The sequence below is a fragment of the Drosophila miranda genome, chromosome 4, assembly GCF_003369915.1.
Source record: "Drosophila miranda strain MSH22 chromosome 4, D.miranda_PacBio2.1, whole genome shotgun sequence".
Lineage (NCBI taxonomy): Eukaryota > Metazoa > Arthropoda > Insecta > Diptera > Drosophilidae > Drosophila > Drosophila miranda.
Window position 1 is genome coordinate 25168458 of NC_046677.1, and position 22638 is coordinate 25191095.

Sequence of the window (22638 nt, forward strand, 5' to 3'; positions counted from 1 at the left end):
GTTGGATGGTAAAGAACGGGTATTGTTACAGTTTGGAGAGCGACGAAGGCTTTAGTAGCCCTGCCAGTACTGAGCTACTGGCTGGAGTTGGAAGTTGTATGGTTTTACTTGAAGCAGGGACACACAAAATAGTTGTAGAAAAGCGTGAAATAGTTATAGAATGAAGCGATTAATCAATAACCAACCAATGTACCAATTTCAAACCCTGAATGGCCCAAGAACCATCTTAGAAATAACAGAAAGTTTACCAAATCAGATACGATATATAGAAGTTCTATAGAAGTTGTTCGAAGGCGCACAAGAGAATAGAGAAATCATTCAAGCTGGTTGCCTCTCATTTTGAAATGAAATGAACTCCATAAAGAGAAAACCATCACATATAGAATAACACTTAAACAGAAGAAGAATCAGAAAATAGTGCCTTTGACTGGAGATCGACGACAGTCTGTTCTGTCTGTAACTATCATAACTATAGCTATATCGTATCCACCTGGATCTATGGCAGTCTTTTTCCTTCTCAAAAGCAATAATTCAAATGAAAAACTTCAAAGAACTGAACGCTTTTCTCCATCAAATATGATTTACTATAACTATGTTAAAGGAAAAACTAATATAATCTTCAATTTGTGCTAATTACATTCCTAACATTGTAAATTAACATTAAAAATTATTTATTTAAATTAAACTTGTGGAAAAAATCTCGATGAAGAAGTAAATTGAAAGCTAATCAAATTTCTACAAGAAGCACAATCTCTAACTCTCAGAAAAAACATATAATATATATATACTAAATCCAGATTTATATATTTTGTCTAACAAAATTATTAAAGGATATATGTAGAACCAGCATTGAGGCAGCTAAAAGAAATGCAAACCATAATCAGTCATTAATTTTTATAAACCAATATTTAACACACAAATACACAGATATACATTTATATATACAAAAACAAACATATATACATACAACCTGATTGTAGGGTTATGGTATTGCCAAGGTTTTTTTGCAAAAAACTTCAAAACGAAAAATTGTAGCCAAACATTTTTGTCTTACTTCCAAACCAAAAAAAAAAACGAGGTGGAACGTTGTGAGTTGCTGCGGACACCGCAACTCTACAGTTATACCCAATACTAAGTCAGTATGGCTCTCCTCCGGCAGACGCCGCTAATATTAAACGACACGACAAAGAGTGCGTGCGAGAGAGACAGAAAATCAGTCTGAGCGTGACGTCGTGCGCTGCGTAGCCACTGCAAATTGATTTGTTCCTATTGGCTATAAAAATGATCTGATCTGATCCAGATTCAGCAATCTGATAGATATGGTCATTATCTATGATTCTGCGTTTTTAGTTTTCTCGAATGTGCAATATTGTGGATGCAACAGATTTTCGTTCTTTGTGGGGGCGGAAGTGGGTGGGGCGAAATTCTGAGATATACGTTTTATAGTGAGATCTAACAGAAGTGCGGATACCAAATTTGGTTACTCTAGCCTTAATAGTCTCTGAGATTTGTGGATGCCCCAGATTTTCGTCCTTTGCGGGGGCGGAAGGGGGTGTGGCGAAATTTGGACACAAAACGGTCAAGGTCCGATATCACAGGAGTGTGGATACCAAATTTGGTTGCTCTGGCTCTTATAGGTTCTGAGATCCTTGAACTCATATTTTGCAATTGGCAAAACCGACCATGAAACCTGTGTGTTAGAGAGAGACAGAGCGAGAAAGAATGAAATTGTTTTCTTGATTCTGGCTATAATAATTATACGATCTGATTGAGATTTTACGATCTAGAACATATAGTTATCCTCTACGATTCTGCGTTTTTGCTTTTATCGTATCTTTAAAAATGTAGATGCCACAGATTTTCGTCCTTTGTGGGGGCGGAAGTGGGCGGGGCGAAGTTTTGAAATATACTTGTAGCAGTGACATATCACAGAAGTCTGGATCCAAAACATCGTTGCTCTAGCTCTTATAGTCTTTGAGCACTAGGCGCTAATAGGGACGGACAGACGGACAGACAGACATGGCTCAATCGACTCGGCTATTGATGCTGATCAAGAATATATATACTTTATGGGGTCGGAAACGATTCCTTCTGGACGTTACACACATCCACTTTTACCACAAATCTAATATACCCCAATACTCATTTTGAGTATCGGGTATAAAAACAACCGCATACATTTGAACATTTTTTTATTAATAAAACGTGAACAAAATTACAACAAAAAAAGATGAAAAACCAAGCGAACCAAAAACATGCGAGTTTTTCTTAGAGAACTTTTTATTAACAGTGCAAGGCGAATATATATATCAGGACCAAAATCCGTATTTCTCAATCCATTGGAGGACCCCGCGGATTGTCTTCCTCGAAAAACACTGGAAGAGCTTATGTAGCATGAAGCACTCGGCATACTTTTCTCACAAAACTAAAGCCACATATTTTCGACAAAAAAGTAAACCCAGTAGTCCATGCCCGATGAAACCCCAGTTCTCAATTTCTGATGCGATGTAGACTACTGGAAAATATCAGTATATAAATAGGCACCATCCAGGCAACACATAAAAATCTAAATTTTCTGTTTTCAACTAATTTTAAGCAAAAAGTGTTTTTAGATTTAAGTATAAAGTGTAAAAAAAAAAAAAAAAAAAAAAAAAAAATGAAAAAAACAAAAAAAAGGAAAAAAAACCCATACAAATGTAAGCTTAGTTTGTGTGGTTGTAAATATTTTTTTTTTTTTTGATAAATTTACCTTTTTTTAGACAGCACGTTGCAAACGACCAGTTCCAGTAGACAATGGATGGGTCATACGTATTGAACACATATACTCGTACATATGTACGGTACCACAGAGGAGAAGTACTTCTGTGGCGGGACGGCTCGAGTCTCAAGGCAGGCTGCGATTGGTAACTGCTCAGTTTCAGTGTCTCCGCAAAAAAAATAATTTTCATTCTGAACTGTACACCTAATTTTCTGCTCTTCATTTTTAGGATAAAAGCGATGCACATCAGGACACAATTCAGACTTTCGCTCAATCACCCAGGCAACACCAATACACTTCGGAGAATCCTTACACATTATACGATGGCGAATACATATACATACGTAGAACATTTATCGAGGGATGGATTGATGGAAAACCCAACCGAAAAGCAACACGAAAGTTGTTCAGCTATGGATGACAGAGGATACACGAATCATACGACACAAGGCATCTGAGGGTTAGAGGGACACGGTAATTAATCAGTTTACGGCTTAACTCAGAAAACCCCGAAATGTACACAATTATCTGTTTTTAATTTTTATGACAGATCCGCCGCATTCTATTCACACATATGGACACAATTGAGGTTTTGTAGAACTGTGGAGTAGGCCTACTGGGGATACCACGTTAAAAAAAACGCGCCTAGAACTTTACCAAATGCTGGTGGTGTGGAAAAGAGTTCATCTGTTTTCCGATGCTCCTACGTGCTGTGCCGCCGGAAGCTAGGCAGTCATATAGAATACTGTTACTGGATTACTGCCGCATATTCCAGGCGAAAGTCTTCTCTATTAGTTAAGCTAGAAGTGGTCAATGTCTACGTGGCGAAACGATTCATTCCAAGCCGCGTTAGGTTTCAAAACAAATCGGTTTATAATGTCGAGTCTTGCATTTTAGAAACACTTTTTGTCTTTTTTGATTAAATTATATTATGTAAATATAAATATAAATATAATATAAATATGTAAATATAAAGCTATTCACGGTGTAGTGTTTCTTAAATGAGTAGAAAAAAACATGAAAAATTAAACACGAAAATAAACAAAATGGATAATATCCTAGACGACAGCGAGAGGTTTGTACATATGGCGGTGGAATTATGGCATTGCCGGATCTCCCTCTACCGATACTTACTCTAACGAGGTGGAACGTTGTGAGTTGCTGCGGACACCGCAACTCTACAGTTATACCCGATACTAAGTCAGTATGGCTCTCCTCCGGCAGACGCCGCTAATATTAAACGACACGACAAAGAGTGCGTGCGAGAGAGACAGAAAATCAGTCTGAGCGTGACGTCGGGCGCTGCGTAGCCACTGCAAATTGATTTGTTCCTATTGGCTATAAAAATGATCTGATCTGATCCAGATTCAGCAATCTGATAGATATGGTCATTATCTATGATTCTGCGTTTTTAGTTTTCTCGAATGTGCAATATTGTGGATGCAACAGATTTTCGTTCTTTGTGGGGGCGGAAGTGGGTGGGGCGAAATTCTGAGATATACGTTTTATAGTGAAATCTAACAGAAGTGCGGATACCAAATTTGGTTACTCTAGCCTTAATAGTCTCTGAGATTTGTGGATGCCCCAGATTTTCGTCCTTTGCGGGGGCGGAAGGGGGTGTGGCGAAATTTGGACACAAAACGGTCAAGGTCCGATATCACAGGAGTGTGGATACCAAATTTGGTTGCTCTGGCTCTTATAGGTTCTGAGATCCTTGAACTCATATTTTGCAATTGGCAAAACCGACCATGAAACCTGTGTGTTAGAGAGAGACAGAGCGAGAAAGAATGAAATTGTTTTCTTGATTCTGGCTATAATAATTATACGATCTGATTGAGATTTTACGATCTAGAACATATAGTTATCCTCTACGATTCTGCGTTTTTGCTTTTATTGTATCTTTAAAAATGTAGATGCCACAGATTTTCGTCCTTTGTGGGGGCGGAAGTGGGCGGGGCGAAGTTTTGAATTATACTTGTAGCAGTGACATATCACAGAAGTCTGGATCCAAAACATCGTTGCTCTAGATCTTATAGTCTTTGAGCACTAGGCGCTGAAGGGGACGGACAGACGGACGGACAGACAGACGGACGGACGGACAGACGGACAGACAGACAGGGCTCAATCGACTCGGCTATTGATGCTGATCCAGAATATATATACTTTATGGGGTCGGAAACGATTCCTTCTGGACGTTACACACATCCACTTTTACCACAAAACTAATATACCCCAATACTCATTTTGAGTATCGGGTATAAAAACAACCGCATACATTTGAACATTTTTTTATTAATAAAACGTGAACAAAATTACAACAAAAAAAGATGAAAAACCAAGCGAACCAAAAACATGCGAGTTTTTCTTAGAGAACTTTTTATTAACAGTGCAAGGCGAATATATATATCAGGACCAAAATCCGTATTTCTCAATCCATTGGAGGACCCCGCGGATTGTCTTCCTCGAAAAACACTGGAAGAGCTTATGTAGCATGAAGCACTCGGCATACTTTTCTCACAAAACTAAAGCCACATATTTTCGACAAAAAAGTAAACCCAGTAGTCCATGCCCGATGAAACCCCAGTTCTCAATTTCTGATGCGATGTAGACTACTGGAAAATATCAGTATATAAATAGGCACCATCCAGGCAACACATAAAAATCTAAATTTTCTGTTTTCAACTAATTTTAAGCAAAAAGTGTTTTTAGATTTAAGTATAAAGTGTAAAAAAAAAAAAAAAAAAAAAAAAAAATGAAAAAAACAAAAAAAAGGAAAAAAAACCCATACAAATGTAAGCTTAGTTTGTGTGGTTGTAAATATTTTTTTTTTTTTTGATAAATTTACCTTTTTTTAGACAGCACGTTGCAAACGACCAGTTCCAGTAGACAATGGATGGGTCATACGTATTGAACACATATACTCGTACATATGTACGGTACCACAGAGGAGAAGTACTTCTGTGGCGGGACGGCTCGAGTCTCAAGGCAGGCTGCGATTGGTAACTGCTCAGTTTCAGTGTCTCCGCAAAAAAAATAATTTTCATTCTGAACTGTACACCTAATTTTCTGCTCTTCATTTTTAGGATAAAAGCGATGCACATCAGGACACAATTCAGACTTTCGCTCAATCACCCAGGCAACACCAATACACTTCGGAGAATCCTTACACATTATACGATGGCGAATACATATACATACGTAGAACATTTATCGAGGGATGGATTGATGGAAAACCCAACCGAAAAGCAACACGAAAGTTGTTCAGCTATGGATGACACAGGATACACGAATCATACGACACAAGGCATCTGAGGGATAGAGGGACACGGTAATTAATCAGTTTACGGCTTAACTCAGAAAACCCCGAAATGTACACAATTATCTGTTTTTAATTTTTATGACAGATCCGCCGCATTCTATTCACACATATGGACACAATTGAGGTTTTGTAGAACTGTGGAGTAGGCCTACTGGGGATACCACGTTAAAAAAAACGCGCCTAGAACTTTACCAAATGCTGGTGGTGTGGAAAAGAGTTCATCTGTTTTCCGATGCTCCTACGTGCTGTGCCGCCGGAAGCTAGGCAGTCATATAGAATACTGTTACTGGATTACTGCCGCATATTCCAGGCGAAAGTCTTCTCTATTAGTTAAGCTAGAAGTGGTCAATGTCTACGTGGCGAAACGATTCATTCCAAGCCGCGTTAGGTTTCAAAACAAATCGGTTTATAATGTCGAGTCTTGCATTTTAGAAACACTTTTTGTCTTTTTTGATTAAATTATATTATGTAAATATAAATATAAATATAATATAAATATGTAAATATAAAGCTATTCACGGTGTAGTGTTTCTTAAATGAGTAGAAAAAAACATGAAAAATTAAACACGAAATAAACAAAATGGATAATATCCTAGACGACAGCGAGAGGTTTGTACATATGGCGGTGGAATTATGGCATTGCCGGATCTCCCTCTACCGATACTTACTCTAACGAGGTGGAACGTTGTGAGTTGCTGCGGACACCGCAACTCTACAGTTATACCCGATACTAAGTCAGTATGGCTCTCCTCCGGCAGACGCCGCTAATATTAAACGACACGACAAAGAGTGCGTGCGAGAGAGACAGAAAATCAGTCTGAGCGTGACGTCGGCCGCTGCGTAGCCACTGCAAATTGATTAGTTCCTATTGGCTATAAAAATGATCTGATCTGATCCAGATTCAGCAATCTGATAGATATGGTCATTATCTATGATTCTGCGTTTTTAGTTTTCTCGAATGTGCAATATTGTGGATGCAACAGATTTTCGTCCTTTGTGGGGGCGGAAGGGGGGAGGGGGCGAAATTCTGAGATATACGTTTTATAGTGAGATCTAACAGAAGTGCGGATACCAAATTTGGTTACTCTAGCCTTAATAGTCTCTGAGATTTGTGGATGCCCCAGATTTTCGTCCTTTGCGGGGGCGGAAGGGGGTGTGGCGAAATTTGGACACAAAACGGTCAAGGTCCGATATCACAGGAGTGTGGATACCAAATTTGGTTGCTCTGGCTCTTATAGGTTCTGAGATCCTTGAACTCATATTTTGCAATTGGCAAAACCGACCATGAAACCTGTGTGTTAGAGAGAGACAGAGCGAGAAAGAATGAAATTGTTTTCTTGATTCTGGCTATAATAATTATACGATCTGATTGAGATTTTACGATCTAGAACATATAGTTGTCCTCTACGATTCTGCGTTTTTGCTTTTATCGTATCTTTAAAAATGTAGATGCCACAGATTTTCGTCCTTTGTGGGGGCGGAAGTGGGCGGGGCGAAGTTTTGAAATATACTTGTAGCAGTGACATATCACAGAAGTCTGGATCCAAAACATCGTTGCTCTAGATCTTATAGTCTTTGAGCACTAGGCGCTGAAGGGGACGGACAGACGGACGGACAGACAGACGGACGGACGGACAGACGGACAGACAGACAGGGCTCAATCGACTCGGCTATTGATGCTGATCCAGAATATATATACTTTATGGGGTCGGAAACGATTCCTTCTGGACGTTACACACATCCACTTTTACCACAAAACTAATATACCCCAATACTCATTTTGAGTATCGGGTATAAAAACAAGGAAATGAAGAAAATGCGAGCGAATGAAAACTGTTGCATTTATTAATAAGCACAAAACTGTCAGAAATAAGAGCTATTTAAAATCGTCAAATCAAAAAGCAAAATATATACGAACAAATTATGTACCAAAACTTTTCAAACGGTCTTCAGCAGTTTTACAGCCACTGTTGTGAGGGCAATTGTCGGTAAGCTAAGACACCAACCAAATGATGAGGGAATTTCCCTTAGCCAAGACACGCTTCTCCTCCAGTGGCTGAACAACTGTGGATTTCTTTTGGCAAAAAACAAAAAATGCTTTAATTATTAAGATATTTTCATAAAAATTAACTTTTATTTGTGAATTATTTTTTGTAGAATCTCATTTGCTGCGCTGCCGATGTGTTGGAGGGGAAAGGTGCTGTCCAGGTGGCCATCACGGTCGGCGAACTCTTTCGGCTGCATGGCTCTGGTGCCGTTTGTGGTGCTAGCGGTGGCGGTGGCAGTGGCAACAGCAGCGGATCAGCCACACCAACCAAATCCCCAACTAGGATGACGCGTGCCACTATGTCGCCGACGCCGATGGCCTAGACGGCGAGGAGGAGGTCCTGCTCACTGAAATGATGAAGTATTTCCGATCATCTACTTATGGATAGCTGAAGAAAAGGGTTTCCTGATGGCCGCCATACACATAGTTATAGATACACACACACTTAATTCATACATACATTATTTGAAACCCAAATGTGTGATGATTTGTTGATATTTCTCCCTCACTTATGTATTTTTCTAGGTTTGTAGTTTATTTATGTACATACACAACAAGAAAACACTCACTCAAAAGAAAAACAAAAGGAAAAAACCAAAAAAACACTCAACACAAACAAATTTTAAATGAATTTCAGTATTTGAAATTGTAGAAGTCACAAGTTATTCATTCGAGTTTCGTTTTGTTGTTTGAGAGCCATAGCTAGGGTCTAGCAAGCACTGAAAATGTGTTCTAAATGTGTTATACTTTCTTTGTCATACCACATACATACATATACGAATTTTTTGGCCAAAATTTCGACTAGCGATTGAATAGCATACTGAATACTGTTTTAAGTATATCCCACATACGAACACATCCAAATATAAAGATATATGTATCGGGTATATATATGCATACATACATATATTGTGACTAATCTTATAGCATATTTATTATGTAGCTTAGCTGTAGACCTACGATTAACTGTGGTACATCTTTTCTACCAGCTCCGCATCATTTATACGAATCGAATTGTATTAGACACATAAGTCTTCGATTAAACGAGTACACATCCATTATATATCAAATAAAAACTGAGAAATTGTCATACGTAAATGCTGTCGGTCCATAGGTTGTTTCTCTCTGGGTACCATTTTTATGGGATTATCATTATAGGTGGAATAGTCCTCTCTATCCTCCTTTCGTGAATTGGTGAACGGCCGGATGGTACTTCGTTTATGGGAAAAGAGAGATGTAACGGACGGTGCGGTATAGAAACAGCTGGAATATTTGCCATTAAGTGGAAACAGGATAGACGGAGTGCAGGAACATATTGTATAAGTGTAAAGTCGCGGCACGTGTTATTCTAATCCCAAAGTTTCGATTGGTTTTATTCACTTCTGGTGGTGGTGGTAGTTTGTTCAACAAAATTGGTCTAAGAAATTCCCGATCTACATGGAATACTATTTTATCAATACTTTGTTGCTCTATTTAGGTTCGATAGTCTCCGAGGTATAAATTTAAAGAACAAAGACATTATTAAAGTATGCCTCAATCCTATACATAATCAATAATTTCATATGGTTCTATTAGAGAAGAAAGCTAAAACTCCACCTAAAATTGGCCACAAATATTACTAAAGAATATTCCTAAGAAAGAGCCACGTAAAGGTTCCTTCCCCGCTCCATATTCTTGCCACCTATTCGGCAGAAATGATTATCAACTAACCTTATCTAATGGGGGAAACTCATTTTCGTCAGCTCCAGCAACCACCTAGAGTTTCAAAGGGTTCCCAGAACTCCACCCTCTCCCCAACCAACCGACCATCCAACCACCCCTATCGGTAGATAGCCCACCCCAGTTCTTGGGGGTTCTTTGTTTTTTTTTTTTGGCGCTGGGCGTGTAAATAAAAATCACTTGATGCGATTTTTATGATGTGCGTTAAATGATTAAACCACTTGAACTGGTTTCAAATTGTCAAAAAAAAAACGAACTTAGTTGGGGAGGAGGGAAAAGGTCTTTATCCCTTTGTTTTCTTAGCCCCATTTTTGGGCTTTGTGTGGGTTCCGTTTACGCTTGGGTGTGATTAGATGGGGAATGGGGTTAAGGATAGAAATAGATATAGAGATGGGACAGGGACAGCGACAGCGACTATCTCTCGTGTCCGGAAGTTTTCGGCGCGTGTAAGTTAATTAAATGTGTAAACATGTCAAAGGGATCAAGTTTTGTGAGACCCTCCCCGAAGATGGTGTTGATTTCGGATCACGCCCCTTGATTGGCTTTGATTTTCGAGACTCAACAAAAAAAAAAAAAAAAAAATAGAAAAAGCTGTCCAGCTAATTGGTGGAAAGAGGCTGGCTGTCAGGGGAGGATTCTCCTCCCGGGAAACGCATGCAAATTTTGCCATTTTAAAGTTTTCCAGCGGCCATTGAAATGGATTCAGTTTTCCATTTTGCCGCGATGAGGGTGGAAAATTCCGCTCCCAGAAGTTTCCATTCTCTCATTTGTTACATTTTTATTTATTCTATGTTTTTTTTGTTGCTATTTCTTATATTGTTTACTCGACTGTCTTGGGGCCTTGTCGTTGTCGTTCTCGTCCTCGTCCTGTCTCCGTTCCTGCGCTGCTTGTCGTTCCCATTTGTTTCTTGAGCAAATATTGAATTTGCGCTTTTTTCTCTACGAGAGCTACGAGTTATTTGCCGGAGCAAGTGGCCCACACTTTTCAGACTTTTCATTTCGGACTGGGGCCCTTTTTCGCCCTTTGTTTCGCCTGTTTGCTTAATTTTTGTATGCGATTTCCCTCATCTACTTTTTTGCTCATTTCATATTTTCATTGTAATTCAATTGTGCGGCTCCCGCCAGCTCCAGCTCCTCCTCCTGCTGCTGCTGCTGTTGTTTTATGCCAAATGTTTGCTCAAGTCTTATGTTCTCTATGCTCTGCTCCCGACACAGAAAGGGGTGTGTCGCCGCCTCCCCTGTCTATCTCTCAGTCGTTGTCCTCCTACGAGTCTTCAGCAAATTGAAATTCAAAGCACCAAATTGTCAGCCAGTCACGCAGAAATTTAACATATGCTCGCCATATAATTTGCGAGCACTTTTCATTTGCCCGAGACCTCGTCCGAAATTGCCAGAGTCTGCTATCTCGTCGAGTATCTGGCCGGGACAGATGCGCACGAACAAAGGCAGTTTAATGACATATTCGTACTCTTATGTATCAAAAGTTATAGTCATTTTTATAGGATTTTAAAGCTCTATATAAGATACATTTTACAGACCAGATACATGCTCGTAATCAATGCATGCAGGCGGGATAGAAAATGGTTAGAAAAAATTGGTAATATGGTTTTCAGTTGATTTGGAAATCAATTGGGTTGATTTTTTTGTAATATTAAAGCCGATTTGGAAATTATAATGAATTTTCTGAGATTCTTGTCTGGTTATAAAATGGAAAATTGATCACTCAAAGTACCCATGCCTGTTGAAACAGTTTACAGACGAAATAAAACAATTTAGGTGCGTCAAAACCTATAACAATCCTTGAAATCGTATCCGATTTAACAAATGCCCACCAAAGCTCAAGAGAGCGACTTTGGAGCACTCAAAGGCATCCAACATTCCAACATTGAAGCGAAAGCATAAAGAAAACTTAATTTTCGTTAGTCCTGCCAAGGACCCAGTGATTAATGGTGCCAGCGCCACGACAGTATTATGAAAACGCATTCGAAAATTTCATTAAATTGTTATAAATGAAGTGGAGCAGAGCAGAGGGGTGGAGTAGAGGGGCAAGCAGGGGAAATAAAACATTTCTCGGGACGGAATTCAATTTGCAAATGCAGCTAGCGAAATCTATCAAACAACAAGTTGAATGAAATCTGTGGCAGGCGATCTCCAACCACCCGAAAAACCCCCCCCAGAATAGCCCCCGGGGCTTATCAACCCGCTTTGACCAGCCACGGGACCAGCTCTCGCCGGAGTCCGGGGCAGATGAGGAGGACAGCTTAGGGCATTTTGAATATGGTCATGCAATTGAAATTTCCTGCTGCCTCCTGGTCCGCTCCCTCTTTGGGTTTGAAAAGCGAAATAGCTGGCAGCCATTTCTGTCCTTTTTTTCTTTTTTGTTGGTCTTTGGGAATGGACAGACGTCTGCACGGGACTGATAACATTCAAGGAGTCCTGAGTCCCTGCCTCAGAGTGTCCGCCAATTATGGGAGAGTGCTGGCATCGATAGGCCTCAGCTCTGGGCCTCATACATCCGTTTGATGTATGTTCGAGTGTGTGGAATGAATGGCCTGCAAATTAAATAGGGTAAACACACTCTCGTTGAGATTTAATTTCTGCCCAGATTAAAAATGTATTCTTACGTAGTGCTTCGAGAGCTTCGGGCTGAATGAATATAGTGGAAATGTGGGGGAAAATGTGTGTATGGAAAACATCGTAAAGTCATCTTCCATTCCTCTGGTTCTATAACGGAATGAAGCCAAAGATGATACATTTTATAGATTACCAAATATATGTATATACATATCATCCTTTTATTGTATATTCTTAATTATCTGTTCAAATATTTTTCTACAGCTATCGGAGGGTGGAAACAGGGAAAACTTTTCCCATTTTTGACTAGTTTCCAAAAGATTCCACCTGTGTATGGCTCCAAAGAAATTAAATTACATTACAAATTTATTTTTCAAAGATTCGAAATTTTCTGTTAACAAAACATTTTTACGCAAAGCTTTCAAAATTTTAAATTGATCCAAAAAGCAACAATGGCTGTAGTACCTTGAATTTGATCTTTCTTGGCAAGACTTAGCTATCTTGTGGATCCAAGGACATCCGATGCGACCAAAAAGTTCCTGGTAAATGCCAACCAGACAACTCCTGTCGGATCGACCGGGCCCAAAAACGTTCCAATTTACTCGTGGAGCTCCAAAGACTTCGTAAGCTCCGACACTTCATGAATGATTCGCCAGCTGCAAGACATGGAGACCATGGCGGAGAACGACAGACATGGTTCCCATCTAAAACGAACTGATCCTGAGGCGGGACGGGTCACTGGACGAAAGGCGGGCTGCTCAAGCCGTTTCGGTGGTGCATCAATTTAGTCTGGAGAAGCCACAGAAGTCCCTCCACTGGCTTGTGGCACTAGGGGGTCCGAGTCCGCAACGGCGCTGCATGCCTGCTCTCCTCTCTCTCCTCCAGAGAACTTCAGCGGCATGCAAGCAGCACGGCACAGACGTGGAAGCTGCGTCCAGGTTCCAGCTGAACGCGGCCCAGAAGAACAAGCACCTTCGACACTCCACCGAGCACCGTCAAGCTATTTTGTTGGAACTGCAACCGGTACGTGTCAGTCGCAGAGGCGTCGGTCGCTTTTGTCTTTGGTTAAAAAATTTGAAATTTATTTTGCTAAATTTTGATCTAACTCGAACGAAATACTTTTAATTTTGATGTGTTTTGTGTACGAATAGTAAGACAGTAATGTACAAGTTTGCTATGAAAGCTTATCGTTTATAAAATAAGAGAAGTCTTAAAAATATATTTAGAACAGTATAAAATTGGAACTTGACAGCTTTCCCCAACCCTTCAAAATCCTCCAGCCTACAGGGACATCAGTCGTCCTATAAGCCTTGGTAACAGCTTGGTGTCGACTGCTGTCCATCTGCTGCTGATCCGCTGTTACTGCTGTTCCCCACTGCTCCCTCAATGGGCCAGCTTGCGCACTCCTTCTTATACACATTTCATATGACAGCCATTTACAATTCAAAGCGAGAACGCGACCTTTCCATAAAGCTCGATCGGCGAATCATATTGGATTGCACAACGCTGAAATTGTCCGTGGCCGCCTGCTTGTTCATCATGACATTGGCCGTGTCGTAGGTCTCTTTGAGGTCCAAAGGGGCCGGCTCTAAGGAAAAGCTATCGGACTGGCAGCTGGATGCCCCGACGGAGTCCACGCGCTGCACAGCCGAGCTGCTGCTCCACCGACGGGGCTTCACCATTGTGGTCGTGGTCTCCGTTTCACCAAAGTGAAAGGCTTTCAAATCACTGAGCATCCGCGCATAGGCAGAAATGCACTGCTTCGTGGCCCTGGCTATGGAGTGTGGATCATAGGGATCCGTTTTTGGCTTGGATTTTCCTTTTTCCTTGCAAAACTGGTGGTTGCGTTCCAGCCTGAAGTTGGGCGCATAGATGTCCGTTTTGGGCAGCTGGGACTTCTCCGTCAGCAGGTTGTTGGCAATGATGCGGCGACAGAAGTATGGCGTTGGCTCGAAGATCTGATCAGCACGAGCGTGGCGGCAGTGGCGCAGGATCCAGTCCTTGTCGCTCGGACTGCCAACGTAGATGCTGCTGGCGAATGGCGGCGGTCGATCCAACAGCCAACCGGTTCTCGGATTATAGATACCCTCCTCCGCATCGTAGCAGTCCTTAAGGACGTGACGTGACTTTATACTGCTCGTCACATAGGCGGTCGGACCCACGGGCGGCTGGTTGTACCGTCGCTCGGCCTGGTAGCGTCGGTCCTTGGACGTCAGATAGTCCCAATCCGAGGAGTCAAAGTCGTTGCCAGCGAACTGGCCCTGCACATGGAGTCCATCGGGGAACCACATGTCCTCGATGCTCACTAGTTTGCCATGCTCGAACACTCCCTTGATGGTGAAGCGATAGGGCTGCGACAGGCGCAACTGGCCGAACCCATGGAACTGGCCATGATGGAACCGGCCGCGATACTCACTCCCGTCCGGATAGTTATAGGTGCCGAAGCCATCCATCATGTTTACCTCCTTGTTCCAGGCTCCTTCGTAGCTGCTTCGAGTGATGAAGTGCCGCAGCGGCACCTCCACGCCAACCGTCGACATCGCCGTGTGGACACATCAATGTCCCCGGCACTGGTGCTTGAAATTCGCTTTCTCTGATAGCACTGTATGTAAAATTGTGTATCGGATTAGTTCCGACAAACTGACAGAAACATCTGATCCACTTGGACTGGCCTGGATTGAGATTACCCATCTTTATGATTAGGTGTTGGTCTAGATCCTAGCCATGAATATGAATTCATATATTAAATGCGCTTCATGGAGTTCTAGGTTAGGTTTGGTTCTCAGATGCGGTTGCTCCGGCACTTTAAGAGGAGCTCCGAGCTCCTTTACGGTGTTTTTGATTGTTTGAAGGCGGGAAGGGGCCCCGTCCCGGCCCCGGCTGCACCGGGCACCCCCTCGGACATGTATCCCTAGGCATATGACAGTGTCACCATGGATTGGGGTAAATTCACTGAGAGTTTCCTGCTCTCCGCCCGACTACCATTAGCCAGCATCCTGGCAGAGGCATGACAGCATCAGGACCTGTTTCCAGCCGGCCTCACGGTTAGAGTAGGGTCGATTTGGGGCACATTTTTCATCATTCATTTATTCACTAAGCTCTTCTGAATGTTCAAGAACATTTTTAAATACCATATCATTGTTTCTTCTTGATAATTTGGTTCAAATTAAATGTACTTTTGTATCGGTAGCGGTGTAAACATTCTGCGAGAGACCAAGATTATTCACCTAATTTATTGGCACACTTCCCATTAAAACATCTTCATCAGAGACTTGACTTGCTCAAGCGATTTCAATGGCATACAACTGGGAAAACATCAAATACTTCCACAGCCCCACAGCTTCCACGCCGGGTATATCGAAGCGAGAAGAACAACCACCGAACCGAGGAGCATATGACATAACTATGTGTGAATTGATGGCATAAACCCTTCCTATCCTTTTTTTTTTTTTGCAAAATACGTGCCTCTGCCTCATGCCACACATTTAACTGCCCTAAACGAATCAGAGTGCGGCAACTCGGTTGGACGGGACACGTGGTTGGGGGTTGCTAAAAAAGGATTTACACGCTTGCCTCAATATACAAATAAGGGTTTCTGTCTGGGTTGTGCCATTGCCGTATTGACTGTCGCCGGGGCCCCGAAGATGAAGTGATTTCTTATCCAACAAATCCACACTCAACATCCCAACCTACAAACAAAAAAAAAAGGGGTTGATGGTGTGGGTCCGTCCGTCCGTCCGTGCTGGATGTCCTTTGCTCCTAGAGCCCCGGCGTTTGCCAGGAAGTTTATTAAAAAATGGTCGTGTTTGCCTTTGACGCGTGGCTGGCAAACGGTTTCGAAGCGGGCCAAAGGAAATCAGTTAACTAAATATCTGCTTCAATATTTATTTAGGGAGCTTCTAATGAGATTCAAGTATGTGTGTGTATGGCACACGACAGCAAACCTGGAACGATAACTAATTGAATAATAAGCTAAATGGGTCTGAAAATATGGTGTATGGCAGATGGGTGATATGATGGGTAAAATGGTAGTAGAATACTTAAGAAAATATATATTTTACTACTTATAAAAGATCGAGTATATGTACTATGGGTAAATTTTATAAGGTTTAATTCGATTTCCGGTTCTTAAAACAATTTGAATATCTTCAAATAAGACGAAACTGTACCGAAAATCTGGAATTCTATGATCACAGATTGTAGGGAATTCATGCAGGGCTCTACGAGTATTAGGAATGGGAAAAACACTCATGATTTAGTTGAAAATCAAGATTTTCCTAAGATTTCTAGCTTAGATTCGATAGCATTAAAATGTCTTCACGTTTTAAGGATATATCTGTCATTTATCACACGTTCCAAGGCTTTTAAGGGCATCCTTTTATACCTTTATCTTTATATATTATTATCGTATTATATGTTACCTTTAATCAATTCCTTTAGCATAATAAACACACACCATTATTTAATAAATACATTTTCCAGAATATTGAATTTTTATTGAATTTTGTTTAATGTTAGGATCTAAGTGTGTGTTCAAGATCAATTTACAATTGGACATCGTACAACAATATCAGTATATCAATATATACTCGTATATTATATCAAATACAACTAGTGGTAGTTCCTTGGTGAATGTGGTTCGCATATTGGATGCCGGATACAATTTACACACAACAGATACACAGATACATTGGCTATAACTAGCAACTCTGCATGCATGCAGATGCAGATACGAATAGGTATAGGTATATAGAATTACATAAATTCGTAATGGATTTCTGATACGACTGGCTATCACCTAGGTTCCTCTATATATATCTTTATCTATATCTTCATCTACATATATCTATATCTATGGCTTGCTTTGATATGGAGAAAGAATGGAATGTTGTGGAAGATTTTGGAGATACAGCGACTACGACTATTAGCTGACTATGTACATGGCTGGGTGGGGGGAAGGGGAGGATATTCACTCGCCGGAGCTGATGGAGCTGCCGCAGAGGGAGCCGGAACCAGCCTCGAGATGGACATTGGACATGTTCAGGGCCTGCGGTGGATAGCCGAAGGCGTGGCTGCTTAGCGGGGTGCCCGTCGGACTGTCCAGATCGAGCGAGGGATTGATGCGCTTCTCCTTCTGCCGGCGGTTGCAGAACCACACCCGCACCACCTCCTTGTCCATGTGGAGGCGGTCGGACAGCTGGTTGATCTCCTCGGACGTGGGCTTGCAGTTCATATTGAAGGCCTTCTCCAGCGTGGTCCTTACGGTCGTCTCGATGGAGGTGCGCTTCTTGCGCCTGCGTCCCAGTATGCTCTCGGGCGTGTTGGACAGATTGGTGGTCATTGTGTTGATGTTGAACACCCCACCGCCCGACTTGGCCACACTCGTGTCCGCGTCCTCCAGCCACTTCTGCAGCAGCGGTTTCAGCTTGCACATGTTCTTGAAGCTCAGGTTGAGGGCCTCGAACCGCGAGATGGTCGTCTGCGAGAAGTCGTTGCCGTAGAGCTTGCCCATGGCCAGGCCCACGTCGCCCTGGGTGAAGCCCAGCTTGATGCGGCGCTGCTTGAAGGTCTTGGCGAACTGCTCCAGCTCCTCCAGGTCGGTGGTCTCCTCCGGCGACTGCTCCAGCTTGGCCATGGCCGAGGCCACTGTCATTCCGCTGGGCGGTTTCGGAGTGCTCGTGGATGTGTGCTGCTGCTGGTTGAGCATGCTCGGGGTGTTCGGCGTCATCACGGCACTGCTCATTCCCAGGCTGTTGGCGGACATGGAGTTCGGTGGCGTTCGCTGTTGGGACTTGTTGTTGTGCCGCGGCACTGGACTGAGGGAGGGACTCCTCAGAGGAGACTTGCTCAGCGGGGTGGAGTAGTTCGGGGGATGGTGGTGGATGGAGTCCTCGCGCTGCTGCTGCTTGAGCTGCTGCAGGGCCTGGAACTGTGCCAGGGCCTGCAGGGAGTTCTGCAGCAGGAACTGGGAGGCCAGATTCGGATTCGGAAAGGCCTCTGGAGCCAGCTGGCGAACCATCTCGATGTAGCTGTGGAGCTGCAGCTGCAGCGCCTGCTGCATGTTCCCGGGTGCAAAGTCAAGCAGCGGCTGCTGTGGCAATGCTCCGGGCTCTGGCTCTGGTTCCGGCTCCTCCTGGGGCTTCGTTTCCACCTCCAGGGGTGTGGTCAGGGCCATTCTCTTTGGTGGCGGCGCCAGATTGAGCACTTCGTTCTCCAGCTCTGGATCGAGATCCCTGGCCTGCCGCTTGCTGCTCAGATTCTGGGGCAACTCGCACTCGATGCCCAGCTCCTGTTCCTCCTCCTCAAAGCTCTTGCCGCAGTCTGTAAGTGAAAAAGAGAAGAAGGCTTCCATGAGATATATGTATGTGTCTTTATGTGGACGGAGATGGATGTAGTTTGCTTTCCAATTTTCCAACTCAATGAAGTTCAAGTAGCCAGCACTGGACTACGGGACGGCACACGCGTCCGTGGCATAATTTCATTTTAACCAAAAGACTGTACAAGTTTTTCAATATTTCTTCAGCTATTTTCGAGAGTAAGAAAAGGGTATGCTGAATTTGTGGGTGAATAGAAGAATGGATATGTTGAGTGGCAGCCACGAGTCAAAAATCCTATGACAGATCCTACAATTCTCTCTTAAATCCTTTAATTGTTTTGGGTATCGGCACTGAAAATGCCGAGTGAAAATTATGAGAATGCGCAGAACCATCAAAGAGCGGTTTGGGAATTTTTAAAAAATATTTTATGCGTATTTTACAAATTCTAATTCTACGCTTTCCGGCCCACAAACTACTTTTAGACATTCTTTTCAAACCTCCAGAAAGATTGTTTTATTAGGCATTCTAACATATTACAAAAATAGAATAAAGTTTTTTAGATTTTAATATATGAAAAAAGTGTTCAAACTGCCATTGATACCAGGGAGTACTTTTAGTATTCCCAATCATAATCCACTAATCTTTGGTAAGTGTATTCCCCTCTTCGACTTGTTCTATGTGTTCCTTTCTTCAGCCTTTTTAAGGCAAATTTTATTCAATCTTCCAATTGAATGGCCATCCTTTTGCTATCCTGTCCAATGTCTGCGTCCTGCGGTTAGCTACGATAGACGCTCAAGCGGAAGGGTTCGGTGTTTGGCCTTTGTGGACCAGTCCTCCCCGCCCCCCTCCAGGCCTGCCACCGAGTTCATGTTGAAAACCCAATCATGCATAATAATTGAAAAATAGCCCAACATCAGAGGCCACATGGAAGTCGGGCAGGCAGTGTTTTGGGCAGGAAAGGAAGCTTTCTCCGCCATTTGTCTTTTGTCTTTTTCTATATGCGCAGCAGAGGTCGGATTTCATAATTTTTCTAAACGGAAAATTATTGATTTTGCGGAGGGGGGGACTTTGACGAAGATGAGAGCATCCGACAGAAGAAATATGAACCAAAGATCATAGAACCCTAATTTATTTATCCGGAAATTAAGTAAAGAAAATAAAGGTTTGGAAGATAAAGAGTTTCATAAAAGCTTTAGATATTTTTGAAATTTATTTGAAACAAAATTAAGCAATGTAAAGGATCACGGAAACAGTCTAGAACTTTTTTTTACCGCTTATCACCTTAAACCGCTTTCCCGAATCATCGGAAAACCCTAACAAAGGTTTCCATGGCAAAGAACAAGAACAAGGCAACAAATTAAACGCTTTAAACCGATTTAAGCAGTAGATATGATAGTTTTAAGCGGATAGGATATTCCACCCCGACGTGAGATCAGACCTGCTGCCAGAGGCTTACGAATCGGATGTTTCGGATGCGGGCAATGGAACTTTAAAATCTCATATGGGGGCAGCTGTTTTTACGACTCCTGGCAAAAGTTGAATCCGCCATAACATAATTGGGCCAAAGGAATCGAATCGGAAACCAGTCAAAAATGGGAATCATCTAAGGGTTAGGCTAGGCAGAGGCAAACCCAAAAATTTGTCACCCTTTTTGCAACCCCCGGTTTTTGGATGGGATTTTAAACAATTCGTTACAAATGCTGCAACAATTTCAAATGCACGAGCTGTCTCGGGCATACATTTGTTGGGAAACTGCAACTTGCTATTGGCTTCCAACAGAAAAGGGTTCAAAGTTGCATTGTTTTTGCCCGCAGAGAAAGGAGGAAAGTCAAGAAGCTGCTGGAGCAAGTTGCCCCAGGTTCAGGGGCACGAGGGAGACTGGCATCCGATCTATTGTGACGAGGAATGCGCCTGCAGCGATCCCCGAAACCCCGAAATCCCGAAACCCGAACCAGGTGATGTCTGTGTCTGTGTCTGGGTCCATGGACCACGAGCAGATGTGTTCTCCTGCTGATGGTGTCCTGCCCGGTCCTGCCACAATGCCTCAATGTGTGAACGTGAATGTGTTTCCACTGACAAATGAAGTGTTGCCCGCTTTGTTTCTCTTTGATATTCTGTACTCTTTTCTCTCCCTGCACACTTTCAGGGGTGGGTTTTTCCAGCATTCGCTCTGGACTCTGGACTCTGGCAGGGAGTAAAGTGCGTTCCGATTTATGGGAAAGATATGGCCAGCGAGATGCAAAGAGAGAGTGCACTGCGAGGAGAGGGAGATTGGCAATCCAATTATTTTTTCGGTATATCTCAGTCATTTTATCTGCATATGAGTAGTGGAAAATGGATTAGATATTGTAAAAATCTGCCATGAATTTAAGGTTTTTTGGGCAAATCTCATTTCATATGCACCTATCGAAGAGCAAAACCATCTCCTTTCTTTTAAATAACTCCTTTTACTCCCGTTTAAATTATTCAGAAAGTGCAATAAGTATTACTAATCATAAGTATCATTCCATCTATTAGCTTTCATAAAAAACTACCTTCCCAAACAATTCTAGAGCCTCTACCCATATAATACCAGCCCTAACCCCTTTGGCACTTTCATTACCCCCCACTTAAACCCTTAATCAACAGCTCGTCACGCCTTTCGGCTCCCTCAACTCCTTCATTATAAAGGCATATGAAAGCATATGGAATCGCTTTAGAGCGATGTTCCTGCTTGTTTGCATGCCACACAAAACGCCCTCGAAACGCCCCCAGGAGGAACTTTAAAGAACAGAGTACGGAACGCCCAATCAAAGCCGTCTGATTATAATATCCTTCATTGAATTACCGCAATTAACTTCACGCAACCAAATCCTTTCAATTTGAATAACGGCAAGCACCCATCGAGGAGGGGAAAGAGTCGAGGCCCAACAAGTGGCACTCGAAAGAAGAAAAAAAAACAGCAGAGGGTAACCCTTCGCTGTGGGTTACGTTACCCCTGGCACAGGGCTTCACACCTCAACGCTATTCAAATGATATGTTAAACGGGGTTCCGGCTCGGTTGTCGGATCAACAGTTTGCCCTTCTATTGTAATGATGTTCTGCCACTTGAGTTTTTTAGCGGCCGAAGCAAGCAACCCTTTTTTGTGGATAGGATTCCCTTCCATTCCCCCCGCCCCGTTCCCTGCGATGTTGTGACACATTTGAATATGCATAATGGGCTGGTAGGGTGCTAAGGGTGCTGCCCCCTACCCCGATTGATTCGCATAATTTGTGTAAACCAATAAAAATGCAAGTTTAATTGTCATCCTACTATCGGATGGCATTCGGCAACCCTGTTAACGCGCCTCGTATTCAAATGGGGTGGCATGCCCCTTGCATGTTTTTGCATAGATTAGTTGCACTTTGTTAGGGGTTGTCCCGAGGGTTCGGGTCCTGACATAATAGCTCTGGCAATCAGAGGAAAATTTACATTTTGACAAATTGTTGTTTCTGTTTTTGTTTGTTTATTTGCGTGCCGAAGAGGGTCAGGCGAGGGGTCAGCAAGGGTGGGAGGCAGCAAGGTCAAAAGAGCATAGGACCTACATAAGAAGGATCATCTTCCATGTAAATTTATGTGTATATGCAATCTGCTGTTTTGGGGGTTGTTTCAAACGGGGACTGCGGGGCGGCTGTGTGGGTGGAAACGCGAATGATTTGTGGCAGTTTCAATGGAAATGCCCGAAGGGGAAACAATGTCGGAAATTTATAAATTTTGGTAATTTTTGAAATTGAACGGGCACAGTTTTCCATTTAATTAATAATTGGGAATTTAAGGGAAATTACTGAAAATTTTCGCTTTTCGAGTACTTTAACATTCGAAATTCCGCAGCTCTAAGTTTATTCCAGGAATATTCTGTTTATTCGTTAGGGTAGCCTCGAGTAT

At 42.4% G+C, this 22638-nt stretch overlaps 2 protein-coding genes and 2 long non-coding RNA genes across 6 annotated transcripts in view; 2 read left to right on the forward strand and 2 right to left on the reverse strand.

Moving 5' to 3' along the window:
* Positions 1-2660: 2660 nt before the first annotated feature.
* Positions 2661-3399, forward strand: LOC117189136. Its single transcript, XR_004473207.1, has 4 exons — positions 2661-2696; positions 2760-2903; positions 2988-3232; positions 3309-3399. It is a non-coding gene; the product is annotated as an uncharacterized LOC117189136 (long non-coding RNA).
* Positions 3400-5514: 2115 nt separating this feature from the next.
* Positions 5515-6253, forward strand: LOC117189135. Its single transcript, XR_004473206.1, has 4 exons — positions 5515-5550; positions 5614-5757; positions 5842-6086; positions 6163-6253. It is a non-coding gene; the product is annotated as an uncharacterized LOC117189135 (long non-coding RNA).
* Positions 6254-12844: 6591 nt separating this feature from the next.
* LOC108163447 lies at positions 12845-15084 on the reverse strand. Its single transcript, XM_017298732.2, has one exon. It carries the CDS (start codon positions 14955-14957, stop codon positions 13854-13856), a length of 1104 nt encoding a protein of 367 aa, XP_017154221.1. The 5' UTR covers positions 14958-15084; the 3' UTR covers positions 12845-13853.
* Positions 15085-16898: 1814 nt separating this feature from the next.
* The window catches only part of LOC108163445 (POU domain protein 2), a 33548-nt gene continuing 27808 nt past the window's right edge, over positions 16899-22638 (reverse strand). For 2 of the 3 annotated variants that reach the window (XM_017298729.2, XM_033393211.1), the window contains one exon: positions 16899-18738. In XM_017298729.2, the coding sequence (XP_017154218.1) occupies positions 17387-18738 (1352 nt within the window). In that variant the 3' untranslated portion in view covers positions 16899-17386. The remainder of the gene's footprint in view (positions 18739-22638) is intronic. The other variant, XM_017298730.2, reaches the window with a different exon arrangement.

Excerpts from the sequence above, each read along its gene's own strand:
- LOC108163447 (XM_017298732.2), bottom strand. The coding sequence starts at position 14,957 with ATGTCGACGGTTGGCGTGGAGGTGCCGCTGCGGCACTTCATCACTCGA.